The sequence below is a fragment of the Carassius carassius genome, chromosome 29, assembly GCF_963082965.1.
Source record: "Carassius carassius chromosome 29, fCarCar2.1, whole genome shotgun sequence".
NCBI classification, from domain to species: domain Eukaryota; kingdom Metazoa; phylum Chordata; class Actinopteri; order Cypriniformes; family Cyprinidae; genus Carassius; species Carassius carassius.
The window spans coordinates 11,090,506-11,112,663 of NC_081783.1; the positions used below are offsets into that span (position 1 = coordinate 11,090,506).

At 36.2% G+C, this 22,158-nt stretch overlaps 1 protein-coding gene across 1 annotated transcript in view; it reads left to right on the top strand.

Annotated features, from left to right (window-relative positions):
• Positions 1-1,652: 1,652 nt before the first annotated feature.
• Positions 1,653-22,158, top strand: part of diaph2 (diaphanous-related formin 2) — a 393,291-nt gene continuing 372,785 nt past the window's right edge. The window contains exons 1-4 of the mRNA XM_059515857.1: positions 1,653-1,754; positions 2,318-2,654; positions 19,782-19,814; positions 21,057-21,233. Coding sequence (XP_059371840.1) covers positions 2,568-2,654; positions 19,782-19,814; positions 21,057-21,233 — 297 coding nt within the window. The 5' untranslated portion in view covers positions 1,653-1,754; positions 2,318-2,567. The remainder of the gene's footprint in view (positions 1,755-2,317; positions 2,655-19,781; positions 19,815-21,056; positions 21,234-22,158) is intronic.

Here is a 22,158-nt window from a genome sequence, read left to right on the forward strand (position 1 = left end):
GTATGTATGGATCACATGGGTTGTCATCGACATCTGGTGAAAATTTTATGTCAACAGCATTTTTTTAAAAATATATTATTGGGACAAATGGTAACATGGTCAATACTTATTTTACCCGCTGTATAATGTATTTGAATGTATTTCTCATTGCATTATACTCTTTTAGTAATTGTCCTGACCTCATCATTTATTGCACATAATGCATAATGCAAGACCCAGAGGATTTGAAAGTCAGTTAATGTGGCGTTGCCCGTCTGGGAGATTAAAGATAAAGTGAGTAGCTGAAATAAAAGCACACCCTTCAAAGTTCTTCCCATACTGTGAGCTGTGATGGGGCCGGCACACAATGTGTGAAGTTCATGCTCCCTGCTGTTGCTCCTGACCTCCCCATTCTCTTTGCTTCATTACACTCTTTTTGTGACGAAATACGTTTTGACCAATTTTTTTTTTTTCATATTTAGTACTATTTAGCTATTGTTCAGGTGAGAGTTAAAGTTATTTTGACACACACATCCTGACTGTGACTTTGTTTGTGCATAGTGCCTCTTCAATATTATTATTGCATTATGTGTAATTTCTAGAGATGCTATGCATCCACACTAGATGACAGCAGCTGTGAAAGCAACTGGATAGCTGTGACACCATGCTATATACTTGGACATGCCTGTCATCAAAAAAGGCTCAATGACATTTGGCTTTTTCTTAATGGCATCAAGCCATTTAGTAAACACAACACAAATGCACAATAAAAATGTTTCAGTTTTCTTTTCTTTTTTTTATTGTTCTTGTTTTATACATTGTGGGTAATAATCTATGTTTTAAAGCAATTAAAACTGGATATAACTATATGGAATGTCCTGCATAAATTAAGTATGAATTCTTGCCTGTGAATTACTGCATCTCTTTCCAAGTTAAGTGTAATATGCACAAATGTGTTGTTGGTTGATAAGTTGATAAGCACTTGGAATTACTGTACACAAGATGTACTGATTGGTCTATTAGAGTTCTCATGTACAGAAATGGAGAGCATGATTACTATGCGCTTATTTTGTTTTATGTTGGGTGTGAAATATGCATCAATATTTTAAGGATTTTTTTTTTTTTTTTGGTGGAATTCGAAATAAATCACACATTTATCACATTTTGCAATAAAGGAAAAAGATTAAACCGTTTGTAAAATTATTAAACGAAAATTATTATTAATTATTTAAAAAATGAAAACTGTCATTATTTCTTCACACTCAAGCTGTTCCAAACCTGTGCCAAGCTTGTGTCATATGCAAATTAGATAAATGCATTACCAGTTATATATAAAGTCAGTTTAAAAATGTAAGACATTATTAAAATAAATATAAAATGTAGAAAACTAAATATAAATATAACGTATTTTCCAGAAAAAAATAATTACATTGCAATTTTTTATAACACCTTCTTCGATTACATCTACTTTACACTAATGCATTGATTAGCTGCTGCAGTGCAAATAATATTGACTTTCCACTGATTGAAGCCTATATATACACAGCAGTCAGTTCTTCAGTATAACCAAAGCAGGCAGCCTCCTGAAAGAAATCCCGCCTTCCAAATCCAGATGTAACACTAATCTGACCAATCAGTGCTAAATATGTATACCACGTGACTATTCGCGAGCATTTGGAAGCGTCCATAGGCGGGGACAATAGTGGGCCTGGCTCGTGCGTTTGGTTGTGTACGTAAGCCTTGGGTGAGATTTTGTGAGTTTTCTGTATTATTACGTGAGTATTTGGTTGTTTAATATTAATTCGCTATGTCCATGTAAGCAGACTTGGCGTTTAGAGTCCATGTCTTTATTGTACACTTTTTCTTTAAGCCACATAGCGCTGGAATAACAGTTTCCTGTGTGAAAGTACCGCCTGGATAGCAGCGGTCATTTCTCCTTTGAATAAAATCAGTTATGTGTTCATTTTATAAACAGTCATGCTATTTGGTATAAAACTCACAGACCCCCTTTGACTTTTTACAAGAGTCGGAAATATCTTTATATTTCAGTAGACTTAACGTTACTATGCAATTGCTTGAGTGTTAAATTCCGTTAATTTATTAAACGCATTGTTAAATTGACGCTACTAAATAACAAAAGTATGCCCTCAGATGATTAAAATGTTACAGTGATGTATTAAAGTCGACAAAAGTTCACAAGCTCTTAACTGAAAATGTATATATAGCTTTTTATCTTTTGTTCTAGCTATTCCACGTAGCCTACCTTTATACATTTGCCATTACAAACCACTTTCGAAATTTCATTTATAACACGGTGGTTTGTTTTTTCCACCCTCAGACTCTGAGTAGCTGTTTTGGACTGGACTGAATCTCACCACACCTTATTTTTTGGACCGCTTCATACACAGATGTTACATCATATTCCACTGGATATGTACATGGAATAATTTAGGATACAACTCCTATTTTGTTTCTTTCTTCATGGATGGCATGGCTTTTGAAGAAATGTGATTTTTGAAGAAAAGTGTTTGCAAACTCGTGGGAAATACTAAGCAAAGTTACTGTTGCAGTGAAGTTTCATTCCGAAGATGGATCAGCAGGCAGCTGGAGGGGACGACCCAAATAAACCCTCCAAAAAGAAATCCAGTGAGGATGAAAGCAAAAACAAAAAACTGGTATGCATTATATTTTCAAGAGTCAATTTGTTGTTGTTTTTTAGTTATGCAAAACTATTTTTTATATTTTACAACTGCATGGGTGTTGTATGTGTTCCTAAATGGGGGGTGGGGAATTTAAAGTTTTTAATGTTTTTTTAGAAACCATGGGGGCAGGCCAAAATACATTTCTCATGGAAAGAGAAAGTAAAATTAACCTGCATTTTTGCTAAAGAGAAATGCCTATATTAACAAATAGTAGAAGCTGGTCTCAGCTTGTTCTTGTTAAAGTCATTGATTAGACTTGTTCTTAAGGGACACAAAAGGCCCCCTTTTTGTGCAGTGACCCTGTCAGAAGTTTTTCTGGGCTTTTCTATCTCTGGAGTCCATCCAGATAACTGTAGCGGTGAAGAATTTGACCATTTCTGTTATATCGATTTACAAAGTTTCTCTCAAACCTGGAGTATGTTTTCACTGCAAAGATTAACCAGCTCAGTCAGCACTCTCTGGTGGAGCTGTTGAAGCTATCAGTGTATTACTTCACAGGACCCTGAACCTCGTGATAATGTGCTGTCAAAACACTCTGTGAGTGTCAGTGGGGTCTGGAGTAGTGTTTGTGATAGTGCTGAACCTTTATGGATGGTTACGCTTATCTCAAAGGCTTAGTAGTGAAACTAGAGCTGTTTGTTTCAGTTCTTGGTCGCTACCTTTTTGAAAGTTTTAAAACGTTGTGGAAAGCTTGCTGACTTGCTGACCTGGGGCCGAAGAAGGGCCATGTGATATGTGAAGTTATTTGTCTGTTGTGCCAAGTATCAAGCTTATCAGTGGCGTCATCTGATTTTTAAGAAATATAATGTTTAAATAAAGGTGTCAGTAGTAATGGAACAGTCTGTTGGTTAGTAAATGCGTGTAAGGTATTTGTCAACTCTATGATACAGAGCTAAGTGTTTTAGTTTTACCGTATGTCATACCTGTGGGGAACCGATTACTTCATCACTGTTGCACAGCCTTCTCTTATTTCATATTGCACTTCAATGACCTGGGATTCGTTTGCGTTGACTTCTAAATATGTAATGCTGGTTACTGGATGTAGGACAGTCTATTTCAAGGTGCCTCCTCATGCATTAATTACTTTACAAGACTGCCTCACTTCCTAAAAGTTGTGGCCATGCTTGTAGACTTAACAAAGCTGTCTGAAGATCATTTAGTCATCTTGTAAGGTCTCGGACAGAGCTTATCGTCACAGTAGGGTTCCAGATCAAGCGAGGTGAATGAGTGTCTTAAGTCTGTGTAATCCGCATACGCATTGTAACTTTGCTTAACAGCTTGTCTCCAGTCAAATGAGCATGTCCTGTACCAGCTTCATAATGACAGCGCTCTTTTGAGAGCTGCAGGAATCCATCCGTTCATGAGCTCTATTTGCTTTGTGGAATGTAAACCTTTGGGTGCCAGATGGAGACTTTCTGATAGCCATATTTGTAGCTGTAGTTGAACAGTACCCTGAAAGTTGTGTGGTAGACATACTACAACTAACTTTTGTGTCCCAGGCTGCCTGAGAAATATGGGCATTTTGTTTTACTTGTTTATGATTAGTTGGTGTTTAGGTCCTCTTATTCCCACGGAATGGCTAGGAAGTCTACATGAGTGGAGTGGGTGTGGCTTGTGAAGTTGAAGACACTCCACATTTTGTCTACTAGTATAGTGCTTCTCTTCCAGGGGGCCACAGGCAGCACATTTCCAAAGCCCCTTTCACACTGCACGTCGGAGCTGGCAAATTGCCGGAACATTGCCGGGTCGCCTTCTATGTGAAAGCAAACACGTCCCGGGATTGATTCCGTCATTGAACCCGGGTCGGGGACCTAGTAACATTGCCAGGTTCAATCCCGGGACGAGCGTTGTGTGAACAAAAGCCAGATCTAATGCCGTGTCGAAGTGATGACACACGTTATCACGCGACTCTTTTACCGGCTGTTTTGAAGGAAAATCAACATTAGCAACAAAAAAATATGTGCAAACTTTAATGAAACAGAGATCAGTTAGTTCCTCACTTTCCGCGCTGACGCCGAGATCGTTCCCCAGCTTCAGTGAAAGTATAACGTGCCTAACGTTTTCGACTCGTACATTACACGTCACGTGTTGTTACGGGATCTTTACGGGTTGTGTGTGAAAGCACACACATATTCTGGGTAATCACTGGCAGTGTGAAAGTGCAAAATCTAGCGACCCAGGAACAATTGCTGGAACACTTTACCTGTGTATTTGCCGGAATCGCAGTGTGAAAGGGGCTCAAGTGTTCTGCAAGATTCAAATCTCAGAAGTGTTAGTTTAAAACCGCAAGTCAGCAAGCAAGTCAACAACAGTCTTTACTATTTCAGTTTTTGCTTAAGAACTCTACTCCCACATTCTTGTAATTTTTAAATTCTGTATTTTAATATTACTATTATATTATATTATATTTTTTGAAAGGTCTGTTATGATTAGTAAGGCTGCATTTGATAAAAACAAACCACAACAGTAATATTATTAAATAAAATTTACAATACCTATTTTCTATTTTATTATTTAAAAATTTTATTTATTCCTGTGATGATACATCTTCATATTATCATTCTAATATGATGATATGGTTCTCAATAAATGTTTCTTTTTATCAATGTTGAAAACAGTTAGGCCTAATTGTTTTGCTTTTTTTTTCCTGGAATCTTTCAGAAGAACAGCATTTATTTGAAATATATATTTTTTGTAACAATGCGTGTAATATTAATGCATGCTTATTAGAGGAATAAAATGATTAATTTCTTTCCAAAAATAATCATACTGACGCAAAACCTTTGAACAGTAGTGTAAATGTTATGCTAGTTATATTGACCTCAAAAAGCATTATTTACAGTTCAGATACAGGTTTTCACAGAAAAAAAGTTTTATAAAATGATAAAATTCAAATGTTAGCCTTCAGATTCAGCCTTGGGATGAGTCAAACATATCAATTATTATGTTAATTAAATAGCCTAACATAGTGCTTTTTGTCAATCCAAATTTTCACTTTAGTCTGAACAAAAGCAGCAGGGCTTATTGAAAATGATAATTCATTCTTTGCTGCCAAGAGACATTTATGGAACATCAGAAATATAGCGTTTTCCTGGGAATGGCAGTACACGAGTGCAGCACCTGACTTTGACACTGCATGGCTCTTATTTATTCAATGAAATCATAACCTTTTGAAGTTTAATCGTCACGTTGAGCTATATCACAATCCATCCTCAAATTTAAGACCTGGAATCCTAATTAAGACTTTTTATGGCCTTACATTTTAAATAACTGAATTTAAGACTTAAGTACCTGCAGAAACCCTGCAAAAGGATATTGTGGTTTACACACACACACACACACACACACACACACACACACACACACACACACACACACACACATTCTCAGGCCTTAACACTGATGTCACTCTCTCTTAGACTAGTGATCTCACTGTTGCTTACCCAGTGGCTGATTTAGTGTCAGGCATGTTCTCTGTTGCCTAACGTATCTACGTACATGAAGTCCAAAACTTCTGCTGTTGCACAATAGCTTTCTGCAAAATTGAGGAAGTCATCAACCAGAAGAGTGGTCAAATCATCCATTCTTTTTAGCTTTCTTTCGGCAAATTTTTTTTCTTCTGCATCCATTATGGTAAAAGGGAGGAAATGCATTTGTTTGTTGAGTAGATGTGGAACAGTGAAATTGACATTTGGTTTTAGTTTATTTTAGAATTTCATTGGAAAGTAGAGTATTTGTAAGAGATAAAAAATGGAGCACTCATCTATCACAGTTTGAAGTGGGGTGGCGCTTCATGACTGGAGGGCAGGATAATACTTCATTTTACAAAGTTTTTAATGACTGGTAAGAGGGGTTTCAGTGTGAAGTAACCTTAGGCTTGATGCTGCGGTTTTCAGCAAATATTAAAAGCTATCACAGAAGTGTATCAGTGTTTGAAGAGTGGTTCAAATCAATGTATGTGTGTGTGTAATATATATATATATATTAAACAAAATAAGTTGTGGCTTTTTAAAATAGAATGATGCGTTACAAATATTTAAGCAGTGACCTAAAGTCACACTTACAGTTACTTGCCACAGTTGCCACAAAGCTACCAGATGTTCATTCATCTGGGAGTTGGTGATTTGAGTGTCAGCTTTTGTTTGTGACAGAATGTAGATGTGTCTATCAACTTAACGAAGTTGGGTTTTGCTGTTTCATGTGACCTGTCTGGATTTAATAAAAATGGTGCATGGAAAATAATTTTAGAAACTGTCAGAAGTATAAATGAGTTTGAGTCATGTCTCATCTTGCTCATGCTATGATCCATATGCACTGCTGTAATTTATAAGCAAACACTTTTACCTGCATAATCTTAATAGCAATAGGGAAATTTATTTAGTTTTATATCAAACTTTACAGATTACGGAGTGTGCTGTTGGTCACCGTGTTTTGTTTGCTTTTTGTTCATGTTTTTAGCAATTTCTTTATTTGTGAAAAATAATGCAATAAGATTACAAAAAAATAACCTATGAATTATAATTAATTATTTCAAGATTTTCTTTTTAAAATGATTCTTTTTAAAGTGTATTTATACTGTATTTACTGCAAAAATTATGCATTTTTATTTATTGTCATGCATTTTTAAAGCAAGGCTTTATATCGACCATTGGTAACCATGGTAAAATAGGTAAAATTGGTAACCATTGGTAAAATAAACCATTGGTAAACCATTGGTAAAATAAATATCAATCATCCACTAATTATTAAGTGTACACTGTATTTGTCTCCCTGTCAACATACAGTGACTATTTATGTATTTATTTATTTACATCATTACATTTACATTTTAAAAAAACTATAGTCAGTTATGCATAAGTGTATGTCTATAGCAACCCTAAGATCTGTTGACCTCATTGTGAAGTAGCTTAACCGTTGGGGGTAGGCACAATTTATGGACAATTTATGTGTTGTCAGTAGATTCCAGCATTGAATATGTAAGTTTGTTTGAATGAGATCCATCACTGGTCTTATGATAAATCTCTCCTGAGCTGGATTAGAGGAGGGTTATAACCCCTGGAGCAAGCTGAGCTTTATCACAGAGCATTAGATTTCTATAATGCACTGGGGGTAAACTTTACAGTGTTCTGTAAAGATTCAGTTTTCTTATGTGATGTTGACTGTCTAAAGTTTGCTGCTCTGTTAATCTGTTATTTTTTGCACCCGACTTACAGTGTAAAATAATGTGAGTTTTGTATTTATGGAATGAATGTCTTTACTATAGTCTTTTAGGTGGGTCTTAGCCTACCGGATGAAGTCATGTAAGAGGAATTCACATACTGTACCAGCTCGTTTCCTCAAAAGGCATTCCTGAGCACAGACTGAATGGAAGTTTACCTCCATTAAATTCCATTGCAAATGAATGAAACTCCTAAAATAGAATATAAGCCGGTCTGCTGTTATGTAACGGACCATAACGGAGTGCAGATTAGTGCAAGCAATCGGTACAACATGTCCTTGTTTAGTCATGCTGTAAGTGACTAAAGTAAAACACACTGTGTTTGTTGTGAAAGCCAGTGTCCCTGAAAAGTGATTATCTACCTGTTTTAATAAAGGAACTGGAGAAATGGATAAGAGGTGGTGTGGAGGCCTATGCTGTCCAGCATTATTCAAAGCAGAGGTGTGAGTGGCCAGATTTAATGTGTGAAACAGACTTGAATCATTTCTCAGGACTGCTGTGAGCTGTTCACATGTAAAACTCAGTGGTGTGCTGAGTGTTTCTCACTCCTAATAACTCTTCAGTGAAGGATAGTTTTGATCATCTTGGGTGTGTTGTAGAAGTACATGTTATTATTTAAATAACCTGTGGTTTTTTTCTCATGGGAAAACAACTGAGGCAGCTGTACTTAGTTTCCCTAGAACAAATGTAACAAGTCACTTTTTGGCTTTTGGCCAGCCAGTTCTCCCAAACCACGTTAAAATCATTGACTAGTGTTTGTTTGGCCGTGACTTGTCAGGGTTGTTTAAATTTATCATTATTGATCAAATTAATGTTTAAATACTGTTATACTGATACTAGTTCAGTTATTTTGCAGTAGTATGGGATATTTTGTATGTTAGTATGCAAGTAATGGTCATCTTAATGTTGTCTAATGTAGTGCCGGCATACTTTAAGTCAGAAGTTCATTGAGGTAGATCTGTTTTTGTGGCTGACACATATGAATGGTAATAAGTTAAACAGTGTCAAATATAGCAGTTGTGGGTGGAACGTTAACTTAATATTTTTAACCACAGAAAAGCGCATTGGTGGTGTCTTTGCTGTTCTGATCACTCTTGTGAAACTTTTGAGGTTTGCATTGTACATTTATATACACTGGGGTTGTACACTTATATACACTGGGGTTCAGAAGTCTGAGACCATCTGAGAAAATGCTTATTTTTATTATTATAATTTTTTTTACAAATAATTTACAAGTTATATTAGCTTCATTATTTGAGTGAACAATTGAATAGAAGCTTATCGTAGTATTTGGTTAGTTTCTCTTTTAATTAATTGGCTCATTTGATTCATTTTATTCAAACAACTCGAATGTCTTGTAATCAAAAATCTGAAATATTTATTATAAATTTTATGAGAATTTGTTGTAACATTTCTTTGAAATCCCAAAACTTTACTTCTGGTTATAAATTAGAATTCCAATCATTTTTATGTAATCTGTGACTTTTAGACTCTAGGGTAAACGGTTTGAGTTGGACTCAAATGGGTGTTGGGGATCTCCGAGAAACTAACAGGAAGTGGAGCATATGTTGAGAGTCTGGGGGCTCACAGGAAGTGAGGAAGGGAAATGCTTTAGTTACAGTGGGGGAAGCACAGCCTGATCATTATGACTTCACCCAATTCTCTCTTCATAATGCTCACATTGTCACATAACACGAGGCAGCCACATCGGTTGAATAGGAGCTCAGAAAACGTAATGTTGTCGTTTGGGAGGGGGATCTCTCTCTTGAATCAATCACATGAGATGGCGGTCCAAAGAAAGCTGTTCACACCACCACATCTCTGCATGTTTCAGAGAAACATAAACATTGGCTCAGCTTTCCTGAAATAACCAACACACCAAAGATTTTTCCCATGTTAAGGCAACAAAGCTCTTGGGATGGGTTATTTCATGAGGGCCCCTCCACTATTTTGAAGGCATCAGTCATTTCTGGGTTGTTACACAAAAGGCAAATCCCATGGAATTTTTTTTTTCTTTTTCACATGCTAGCATGTTCACATAATTCAAATGAATTTTTGGAGAAAACCGGTTAATAATTGTAAAAAAAAAATTGCGCTATTTTCATCTTCCGGGATTAAATTTAGTCCTCAATGACAATTGTAAGCCAAAGTAAGACAGGTGTCAAACACACAAAGCAGCCATTGCTTTAGGTACAGTAACTAGTCTGTTAAGCCCCGGACACACCAAGCTGACAATCGGCCATTGGCCATCAGTGTTTCCCACAACCTTACACTCTATTTGTGGTGGCTCTCCCCCACCCCCATATATACATATGTATATATGCAAATTCATTTTCTGCCAGCAGGAGGCACTTTAAGAGCGGGAGAGATAGAGGTTTCTCTGGTAATGGCTGCAATGCAGCGCTGCTCATAAACGCTGCCTTATTAAGCATTACATTCAAAATTAAATTAAAATGAAATGGAAAATTTTCTAAATCCAGTTGTACACTGTTTTTTTGATTTTTGAAACGTGTAGTGCTCATGTTTATTCAATGAAGTCAAAGCCTTTTGGAAAATCTATTTGTGGCGGTCTGCCACAAATAAATCAATGTGTGGGAAACCCTGGGCCATCATCGGGCCGATGGCAAGCAACGGATGGGATAGTTTGTTTGTTCCACTCGTCGGCTCTCGTCGGGCTCACATCAGTGGCAGTTTGCCCGATTCAACATGCGAGAAAAAGAGCTCTGATTAGATGCTCAGTTTAGCGAACAAGTCAGTGCCACAGAATTAAATAGAAAGTGATTAAAACAAGCATGTGAATGAAGGCAGTACTAAAAGAAAGGCTGTTTAAATGTTACGTGATCTTTCCCTGTTATTCTAATAAGCGAATGTTTTCATAACAACATGAGCTGCTTAAAATGAATAAAGTTATTAACTTTATTGATATTCAAAATGTTAAGCAAGCGCTGCTTTGTTTACATTTCTTATATCTGCATTTATTTCATAAATCTTTGTTTCCGTTTCTCCTTTTGAATGACGAATATATACTATTAATAGCTGCTGATATATACAGCTTGTTTCTCTCATGCATGCTCCGAAAGCATGTGTTAGTTTGCAATCGGCTGTAGTATGTGTGGTTTGTTCCAGTGTAGCTTTTTGGTTTAAATTTAAGGTTTAAATTTTGGACTGAACAAGGAAACAAAATTGGCTTTATTTTGTTAATGCACTTTCTTGGCTATAGGGTGAAAGATTCATTGTTGCACCAGCATAATGTCATGAGTTCCATTGCTACATTTACTGTCTTGAAACATTGATCAGTCCATCAGCCAGCTGAAGTCAAGCTCACTCTTCTTTGTCAAGAGGAAAGATCAAATAACTCCGTTTAACAAGCAGTTTTCTTTCATTAATTTACTGTAGACTAAAAGGATAATTGTTCCTTTAATAGTATTATACTAACACTGAATATGATTACCTTCCTCCCACATGTATAATTATTTGTGCATTCATCAAATAGCTTTGACCCTAGGTTAATGGTAGGCTTTGTTTTTATTGTATGGACTTTTCAAAGCAGCAGTGTGATTTCTGTTGTTTTTTACATCTGATGTTTGGGGTTAAAATGTCAGTGTCTCTTATGAGGTTTGCAGCTTGGTTTAAGAGGTGTGCGACCTGACATATAGCAATTGTAAGTCGCTTTGGATAAAAGCGTCAGCTAAATGAAGAAATGTAAATGTAATGTAAAATGTTTAATGGGTTCATTATGCTTTGTAGTAGGCTAGTTAGCGATTTGAACAAAAATTGTTGACCAGTTCCTGTGACACACAAAGTGTGACCTTGGTTGGTCATGTGATGTGGCGAGAGGACAGCTTGGAACATAATACAGTCCTTATTTCAGTAGGAAAGTTATCTTTCATCTCTAGAGTCTGTTCCGCTTTAGTCACTCTGCACATTCCTAAATTAAAACTGAGTTCAAGCCACAAGGCACACCAGAAACAATTACGTTATCTGTGATGATGAAACCTTTATACAGCATTGACATCAGTTACTAGAAATGGCAATCTTTTTCTGTTGAATTCAGGAATATTCTGGGCAAGCCATGATTAATGTTTTAGTTCAGGGTTTACCAAATTAGGGTTTGTGAGGGAACTACAGTGTGTTTGTTAGTTGATAAAACTTACAGTAATTAAATTATATGAAATTTAAAAAATCAGTTAAACCTCAATATTACAACACTTAATAAAAATAAAATATTTTATGTTTGCCTACCTTTCATATGATCATTAACTGACATTATAGAAAAACAGAGAAAAAAATGCTTTATTTCTTATAGTCTACGGTAAGCAAGCCAAAGGTGAATGAGAATTTTGGGTAATGGAGGGAAAGACCCATTATCCTCTTACATTGCCATCAATGTGCTAAACGTCATCTAATTACATATGCATAACACTTTTTTTTTTTTGACATGCTTGATAGATGCCGTTTCTATGAACTGTAGATGATGACACATGGGGTAACGCTTTGAGAAATTTTGCCAAGCAACATTGTTTGGGCACTTTACCATTGAGAATGGTTAACAAATTTCTATTTGGATACTTTAGATTGGTTGTGGGCCCTGTGCCTCACCTGGTTGCCCATTGATGGCATCATTGCTCAAAAAGTTGCCCTGTGTACTATCAGCCATAGCAATGTAAAAACTCCTTCAAAAAGCTCTGCTTTCTTGTGTTCATTTAAGAAATAAATGCATGCTGGTTAGGAATGAAGCTAAAGCTAACACTGCTTATCTTGACTTTGACTAAGTTTCAAGTTCAAGTTTAATTTACTTATATAGCACCATTAAAACAGTGGCAGCTGATCAATGTGCTTTACAGCATCAAATAAAATAGGCAAAAGAATAAAAAAAAAAAAAACAAGTTATCAACAGGATAACCCTAACCCTAACGATACAGCATATATTTTTAGGAAAGCTGTCATTAAGAACACAATTCAATTCAAGTTAATTTGTATAGGGATTTTTACAATACAAATCGTTGCAAATCAACTTTACAGAAAATTAAGTTTCAACAATATTTAGTAGTTGCTTATCAGTGGTGACTGTCAGTTTATGTACATATGGCAGAAATGTACGGAAAAATCAATTAAATCAATCAAACAGACGAACACTATTAACAGCAATTATATTATGTGATGCAATCAAACTTATAGCAAAATTTGGTAGTTCTGTATGTTGTAAGAACACACCACCATATGCAAACCTTAACAATAAGTAAATACAAATTATTTAACCAGAACTCAGTGGGTTCTGCATTTGCAATCAGTCCCTTTAACATTCAATGTTACTGAAACAATTTTTGTGCAGTACGAGTAAAGGGTGGGGGTGTTGTGGAATTAAAGTACTTGCAGGATCCTTTTAGTTAAAAGAATAATACGTATAAAATGTATTTTATAAAAATAGGAGTTGCTCCGCCCCAGACCTATGTTGATCATCTGCCATTTCATACAGTCGATTGATGACTAATATGAGGCAGGGCAACAACTAACTATGTGATGGAGCCTAGAAAATGTCCCTAAAATTCAAGTTATGGGGCAAAATGCCTGTTTGAGGTTATGTCTCATATTTACATCACATAGTTAAGAAATATAACACGAGAAGTAGGCTAAGTGCAATATCACACTTGTGCAAATGTGATACTCCTCTTATACAGTTCATTAAGAAGTTAATATTGTGTTATTTTAGACAAAATGTTGTCTGTTTTGCTCAATTTTGCCAACCAGAAGATAAAGATAATACAGAACTGTTCATCTCCGAGCAACCCACAGCGGCATTTCATTTCTTACTCCACGTTTTGATTGAATTTGGTGAACCATTTGGCGCGTTGAACCATTGGCATATGCATTGGCTTTGAAGGTGGGTGCACAGACCGATTGGTGTATGACATCAAACTGCACCCCCCAACTGCACAAAACGGCCCCAAAATGAGAGAAAGCTGAAGCTGCGCTGCGACCCTACCACCCACCTCGACTTGCCCCGCGCGAGCCTCTCTTCACACAGGACGCGGTGGGGCCGAGGCAGTGCCCTCGCCACGGTCCCGCGGTGGACGTTACCGCAAAAGCCCAAATGACGGCACCCTTCAGCTTTGTACCAGGAACAGGGACAATTCTTTCATCCTCCATTACTAGCAGCGAATAGCGATATTAATGCTAACATTAGTGGCGTGCCATAATGCTAGTATTTCCTGTTACTCTCACTGTCGTTCAGACATGAAGACTGTCACCTAGCGGTCGGGATGTAAACTCAAATATCAATGTTTTCTTACCCCCCAATGATTATGGTCCGATTAACTCTGAATGTGTATAACGTGATGGTGAAGTGAACTGTCATGACATAGACGAGTAACAGGATAGAAAAAGACTGAATAGAATGGAAGAAGAAGATAGAAGAAGGAAGACTTTATTCTGCTAAATGAATAAATGTAAGAAGACATGGACAAAGGTTTAAGGAGAAGGTAAGGAGACCGAAAAGAGAAACTGATTTCAGAGTGGTTGAGTGCAAAGGATCTTTTTTCACATGTATTTGACTTGCACACCAACCATGACATCACCGTTTCGCCTCGTGAAGTGAAAGAGCAAGTTGTCACAGACTCCCTCTCTGTTTGGGGGAGAACCACAGAAATATAAGCACCAGAAAGAGCTTAAGTCTGTATATCATTAGACAGATTACATCTGCAGGCCCTGCCTTATCTGGCTACACTCAGATAAGCCACGGATTGAAAATGAAGTCAAGGAGTCGGCCACCCCTTCTGCTGGATGTTCCCACTTTGCCTCGTGGTGAAAATGATGATGTACTATAGTTGCATGCACAGATCTATGAGGCCTGCTGCAGTATCTCTGCAGAGATGGCGAACAGGCATGTCTGGCATCACCCCAGACTCCCCAGCAGGGCTGACCCAGCGCCAGCCTCTGCAAACTGTGTTGTGCTGCTTTCTTGTTGAAAATTGATGGCCGTTTCTCAATTTCATTCGACTAATATGAGTTGGAGATAACATCACAGCTTAATGTGCATTTCAGCATGTTAATGTCAACGTTTAAGCAGGTGGATTGAATTACAGTTGTTTTCCGTGGCCATTTTGACTTAGTGATATCTCAGTACAGCACATTAGTAAACATCAGCCGTAGTTGTGCATCTGATGTAAATGTAAGCATAAAAGATTTGACTAAAACCTTGAGTTGTATTGAAGCATTAACCAGGTGGTTGTGTATTATACAATGTTTTTTTGAATGCACCAATAAACCAATAATTATAATGATTGATAATTAATAAATAACCAATATTTTCTACTGTTAAAAAATATTTAACTTATAGATTGTGTACTCCGATTTGTACAACTAAAATCATACTATTCATTTATTTATATCAATTAAAAAAAATACAAAACAATCTAAAAGCACAAATACATCAATAATTTTAAACACTTTAAGTGAACATTTATAACTTTCAGTATGAAAAATAATGAATATAATTTTTTTGTTTTGCTAATATGTAACCTATCCAATATTGGTGTCAACATTAAACATATCAGGTGATAACTGTTATAATACGGAAATATATTGTGCAGTCCTAGTGATTTCACCACGTGTAGTGTTCTTAGTGACGCCAGCAATTTGACATAAGACACTAATGTTCAATAATACAAAAAAATATATGTGGAAACTGTGTCATATTTAATTTGATGTGAATTAAATGATAATGTCAGGGATAGATGTAGTTGTTTAAACAGGTTGAGAATTAAATCATTATGAAATTATTTAGAAATGATTCAACATCATTTATGCCATTTTCTGCTCTATTGTCTCTGTGAATGATTGATTTGCTTGGCGTGTCCTATAGCCACCCCCTTTTGTTGCATTACCATTGTGTCTCTTCACATCAGGCTTTTGTTTGGTATCCTGTTGGCCTGTACTCTCACTCTGTGGGCAAATACAACCAACAATCAGTGTTTATTCTAGTAGGTAGTGGTCAAAGTGAGCACCCCACAGAATAAGAGCAGCTCTGATATTTAATCAAGAGTGATCTGGGCTTTACTCTACTGCAGGATTATCTGCATCACCAAGGTTTATGACCAGTTAGAAACCCATTATTTTTAATATCTTGATTCTGGCTGTGAAATCCAGCCTGATATTTGTGTTCGTCTATTATAGGATTCAACACACTCTTCCCAGCTCTGTATTTAATTAAAACATCCATGTGTGAAGAGTGTGAACGAGAGGAGCTGCTGGCCACCAAAAGCTCCGTTCTCGAGGCGGAGTGACTGTGAGTTGCCAAAAACTGTTAGGTTCAAACGATCCACTGTTTGAGTACAATTAAGACCAATTAAAATAACCCGATTTCCCAGAAAGCATTAGCAACAGCTTCTTGTTGCTATCCCCATCCCCTTTGGTTGTTTTCTCAATGTTAGTATGGCCAGTGAAGCAGATGGTGTCAGCTAGAAGCTACTGTCTCCTTTCCTAAATTTTGGCCATGTTTGTAAGGCTGCTTAATGCTTTGAATGGCTCTTGTAAAACATTGATTGACCAACAGTGTGTGTTGAATGGTGTGTGCCGTCTAGTGGCGGAACATGTAATAGCACATCATTTGCACATCTGCTGACAAGCGAGCCTTACATTAGGACTCTCAAACCAAAATGAAGCTGTTCTTTTCTCTCGAGTGTCTCCAATTAGCTAACTTGAGAGTTAACTTGGGCCTAAGTAGTTGTGTAATGTGTTGACCTGTTCCACTGCAATTTATGTCGCTCTTCATGCAGGAGCCGGGGGCTGCATTAATACTGCTGTTGTGGGGGCTTGGGAATTTTCTGTAATGAATAAAGCTTTATTTTGATAAAGAATTTAATAAAGTTCTGTTGCCCCGAAGGTGTGTCGTTAAATCATAATGCAATATTTGGCCCTGTTGACTGTCTGATGTGCTGTTGAGCTGCAATATTAATGACCAGCCCTAGAGTCAAAACACAATTATGCAAAGTTGTTAAATGGTTTTTAATTAGATTTTAGGATTTTAATTACTTTCAATAACAAATGCACATCTGTGTTATACAGGGCCTTTCACTATGAAGCCACTTCAGGCTGTTGGATCTTTAATACAATAATCCCAATTCAGTCATTATTATTTTAACAATATCCTTCCATAAAAGTATTTGCTGGCAAGTTTGGTTTGGGCTTTGTACTGACCTCTTTATGGCCCTTTTAAAGCATTATATGATCTTTGTTATTAAAGGTTTGTGTATTATTATATCCCATGACACACCTCCATTCAGATCAAACCTCCCATTCCATCCCAACTGTTTCAAAAAGCAGGGTGCAGCCTGCAGCCCTGGGGCAGTGCTATAATGGCTGGGTAAGCGCAGGACCCGGGGGGCTGAGAGATTAACTGTAGAGTGAGGAAACCTGCGGGAAGTTCTGCTTTATGGCAGCTCCTCCGCGGAGCTCTGCTCGTTAACACTCATCCCGCTCCGCACGGCATATGGACCCCCATCTCTCCCTCCGCGTGCTCCATCTCATAAACGTCTATCCCTGCTGTAGCCAAAAAGATAAAGCACATCTGTTAGGAAGTGAGTGAAGGCGGAGGGAAAAATGGTGTTTTTTTAAATTGTGTTTGAGGTCAATACAGTCAGACTGATCAGGTTTAAAGATGTATCTAATGGATTGCATCATGAAGAGCAGAATTCACAGTGAGATTCAGCAGACCCTGCTGGATAGACCAGCATGTGTTGGGTTTTGGATTCTGGTAACCAGCATGGGATTGCCTATGTTTTGCTGTCAGTATTGGGTTGATTGATTAGCTCAACTAGCAAGATTTCTTTAGTCCACCATCTTTACCAGAAAAGTCACTTTTTTCTCTTGTTTCACAGACATCTCTGTATTAGTTCATACTTTTCGGAGCAGTTCTGGAACTTTAATTAGCAGCACTTCTTAATGTTACTGTGTTACACTCTAAGATGGAATCCTGTTGTAGTGTTGTAGTTATACGTTGCATTGATTAAAGGTGTCTACTAAATAATATAAATGATTAAATTAGCAGTTAAGGCATTAAAGAGTTAATTCACCACCTAAAAATGTAATTTTTTTCATACAATGAAAGTCCATGGGGTCCAATCAATGTTGTTTAAAACCCAACATTCTTAAAAAGTCACAGGTTTGAAGACACTCAAGTTTTCCCAGATCCCCTGATTTTATTCACGTTTTGTTCCTTCTTTAGTTCACGTTAATGGTTCTGTGGTGTGGCAAATGATTTTTTAAAGTACATGTTTTTGATATAGTTTTTTTAGGTAATATGTGGATATTAAAGCTATGTGCATAGTGATTTATAGAATAACTTGCAAAATGTTCTTTAGAAATGTTTTGCAAATGAACAGCATGACTATTCTGGTTAATCTGGTTTGCCAAAGTGTCTTTAGGTTATGTTTAGCATACCAATATCTTAATAATTAATCTTATAATCAGAATTATTGCCCTTTTATTATTATTATTACTATTATTATTATTATTATTATTAGTAGTAGTAGTAATATAAATATTTTTAATAAAGTAGTGCTGGGCAATGATTAATTGTGATTAATAATATCCAAAATAAAAGTTTTTGTATATTGTGTATATTTATTATGTATATAAAGAGACACACATACAGTATATATTTCGAAAATATTTACATGTATATATTCATTAGGGCTGGGATAAACGATTATTTTTTAAACGATTAATCTAGCGATTATTTTTTCGATGCATCGATTAATCTAACGATTAATTTTTCGGGCCGATTTGATTCCGATTATCTCCCCATTAATTGACTACTAACAATTTATACATGTTGATTTACATATCTGAATGAAAAAAACATCAATTCCTTAACATTGCAATATATGTTTATTGCTCTTAAAATTACAAAATAAAAGACTGACTAAGAATGCATTACTTTGCACTTGTATAGAGATTGCATTCAATAAAACCTTGAAACCTTGAAAACACATAGCTTACTGAAACAAGCTTACTGAACACATAGGGCCTAGCTTACTGAAAAAAGAAGTTCTTTCAGATGAAAATAACAACAACTTGATGTCTAGTATTCAATAAAAAAGGTCACCCAAAATACTTGTTTAGAGCAATTGAAAGAATACAGTATGTAAATGTAAACTTGAGGGCTTTTAAGCTAATACAGAGAGTGCTTTTACAAAAAAAAAAAAAATTTTGCGTCGACGTATTTTTTGCGTCGACGTCATCGATGACTTCGACGCGTTGTCCCAGCCCTAATATTCATATAACGTACATTCATATCAAATTTATAATGTCTAATCATATCAAATGTAATTTGGAATTATTGTAACGTGTATGTAAACATAGTCTGACTGTTCATTCTGAAGAATGAACACATGGAGCTGAAAGGAGCAAAGATCTTTGGCAAGCTTTTGCTATTTCCTCAATAATTTTCCTCTGAGTGGTCTGTCTCCTCTTCCTGTATTGTCTCTGCTGTGATACTGGGCAGATGTGTCTGTTTTTAGTTAGCCTTGCTCATCAAAGCTTTATTTCTGCTTTTGTAAGGCCAGTTGGTGTGAAGTGATATGTTTCAAGAATTTATCTTCATTAGTCCTGCTGTCATATAAACAAAGATTTGTTTATGTTGTAAATGAACAGACTCCACTTTACATGTAAAAGAGATATAAATGCATTCAGAGTTGTACCAGCAGTGGGTTCACTTTCTCTGCTGCAGTGTTTTCTTATGATCTGATAAGCCTTTTTATTTATTTATTTTATTTTGCATAAATCTGTCATTGATTGCATGTGGTTATGGGTTCTCCCATGCACAAAGGCATAGCAGTGTTTCCGTTGGCCCTCATTTCTATGTTGTCCCTTCCCTTCAACAGAACATACACATAAAAACATTGGCTGATGACATGGTAAGGTGTCTGTTTCTTTTATTTTGTGTCTTTCTTTTTCTCTTTAGTTTTTTTCTTTTTCTCATCGTCGCCACGACTACCAGAGTGCTGTTAAAGTGAAGTGATCGACAAAGAGAGATCAAAGACAAAAAAAGCAAAGCAAAACTATTTTTTATTTATCACCCTGTCATCAGGTCTGCCATAATCGATCAGTCTAAAGATCACTCCAGGTCAGCAAGCCGGAGTTCAAGCAGACACATATGGCAACTTGATGCAGTCGTTCATAATAAGTTGTCAGACCTTGTCTTCATTTTGACTTTGGTCTCTCCTTGAACACTTTAAATTTACATTCTTTTCATTTATTTGTTTTGAATTCATCTATATATGCATGTTCCCTCTGTTTTCAATGACAGACTAACATTGACTATTAGTGCATGATCCGTTTTTACTCTCTCTGAGCCAGTAACCCATGACTGGAATGCTGGTGGATGCCTCTCACATCTCTTTCTAATTAGAAACCTTAAACCCATCAAAGTCACATTTTGCCGTCTAATGTAGTCTAGAGTGCTGTCTGTGATATTGTCTCTGTATTCATTATGACTGTAAAGTGAACATGAACTAGTGGAAATATGACACAGGTAATATCACCCCTTGCTATTAAAAGTACAGCCTGGAAAGGTAAAGTAACAAGGGAGCAGGTGAGTCAAATGCCAAGCAATGAACTTTAAACTTACATTTCAACTTTTATAATAAGTAACCAAACTGTTTTGTACTAACTTAAAAAGACCTCCATGAAATTGTAAGGAAGGTTTTGTGGTTATTGGTCCAAGTGTATTTAGTTTTGAGGCAACTTATTTGCAATTATTTGATCAAAAATTCAGTAAAAAACGTAATATTTTGAAATATCATTACAATTTAAAACGTTTCCTTTTTGATTACATTTCAAAATGTAATTTATTCATGTAATCTTCATTGTGACATGATCCTTCAGTCATTTTTTTTACTGTTTTTTGAGATACATTTAATCTTATCAGTGTTGAAAATAGGTGCGCTGCTTAATATTTTTTCTTTGATAAATGTAAATTTGAAAGAACATAATTTATTTGAAATAGAAATGTTAATGTCTTTACTGTCACTATTTGATCAGTTAAAGGTTAAACCGTTTCTTCAGAAGGCCTTGAACAGTATTAGTGCTGTGGTTGTTTATATGTTCTGACATAAACACGAGTTATTTACTTCACTTTAACTCAACTGTCTTTCCAGCGTGACAGAATCACCAGTTTTCGAAAGCAAGGCACGAAGAAGGAGAAGCCCCTTATCCAGCACCCCACAGACCCTATCTCCACCCAGAACGAGCTGCCTGTGCCCCAGCCGCTATTCGATGAGTGCTCCATGAACCTGTCAGAGAAAGAGATTGTGGACTTGTTTGAGAAGATGATGGTGAGTTTGTTTTCCATCTACAATGAGATCTGCACTGTGCTCCAGGCACTGTCTGACCTCAGACGCACTTTTTCACTGATGCATTTCAAAGCATGGAGCTCATGTTAAGGGTGTCAATTAGGCCATCAGAACCAGACTTCTCAGTGACATTTCCACTCTCGCACACTTGGCCAGCATCATTAAATGAGTTTAACAAGGATTTTTCTCAAGCATTTAGTTCGCAAATCCCTTGTGGAAAAGGAGAGTGCTTATTACAAAAAAGATGCCAAATATAAAGTTTTACTTTAAATCATGTAATTAAGTACACTTATTTTGATGTGCTGATTAACATTCTAGCACATGATTTACTCTAGTGTGTTATTTGATGTTACAGTTTAAGTTAATATATTTAAATATACAAAATTGCTACATTTTTCATTAAAATGAAAACTAAACCATATTTCAAAGACCAGTAGACATAATTATGAAAATTACTAATAAATATATATTTAAGTCTTACTTAAATGGAACAAAAATCACTTAAAATTAAATATAAATTTAACTATTGTATTTAATTGCAGTTAACATGCTGTTATGTGCATGGAAATGTTACATTCAGTTTGCATTTAAGCTTATTCTTTTAAATTGTTATATTTTTGTTCTTTTTGAAGTTTATAAGCATGTTTTTATTTAATAAAGTGTGCCAAAGTGTACTTCTTTTTCACAAGGGAGTACTTTTGTAGTAGGTTATTTTTGTTTTAGTCATTTGTATAATGACCTGTTTCCTTCCTGGAATTGAAACCAACGATCTCAAGCCCAGTGCGTTAGTGACTCATTTGTTTCTTCAAGTGTCTGTAGTAGCGAAGTCACGTTTATGATGCATAGATAATCAAAGACACCTTATCTTTCCTTGTCTCTCTTCTGCTGTCAATCACAAGTGGAAAAT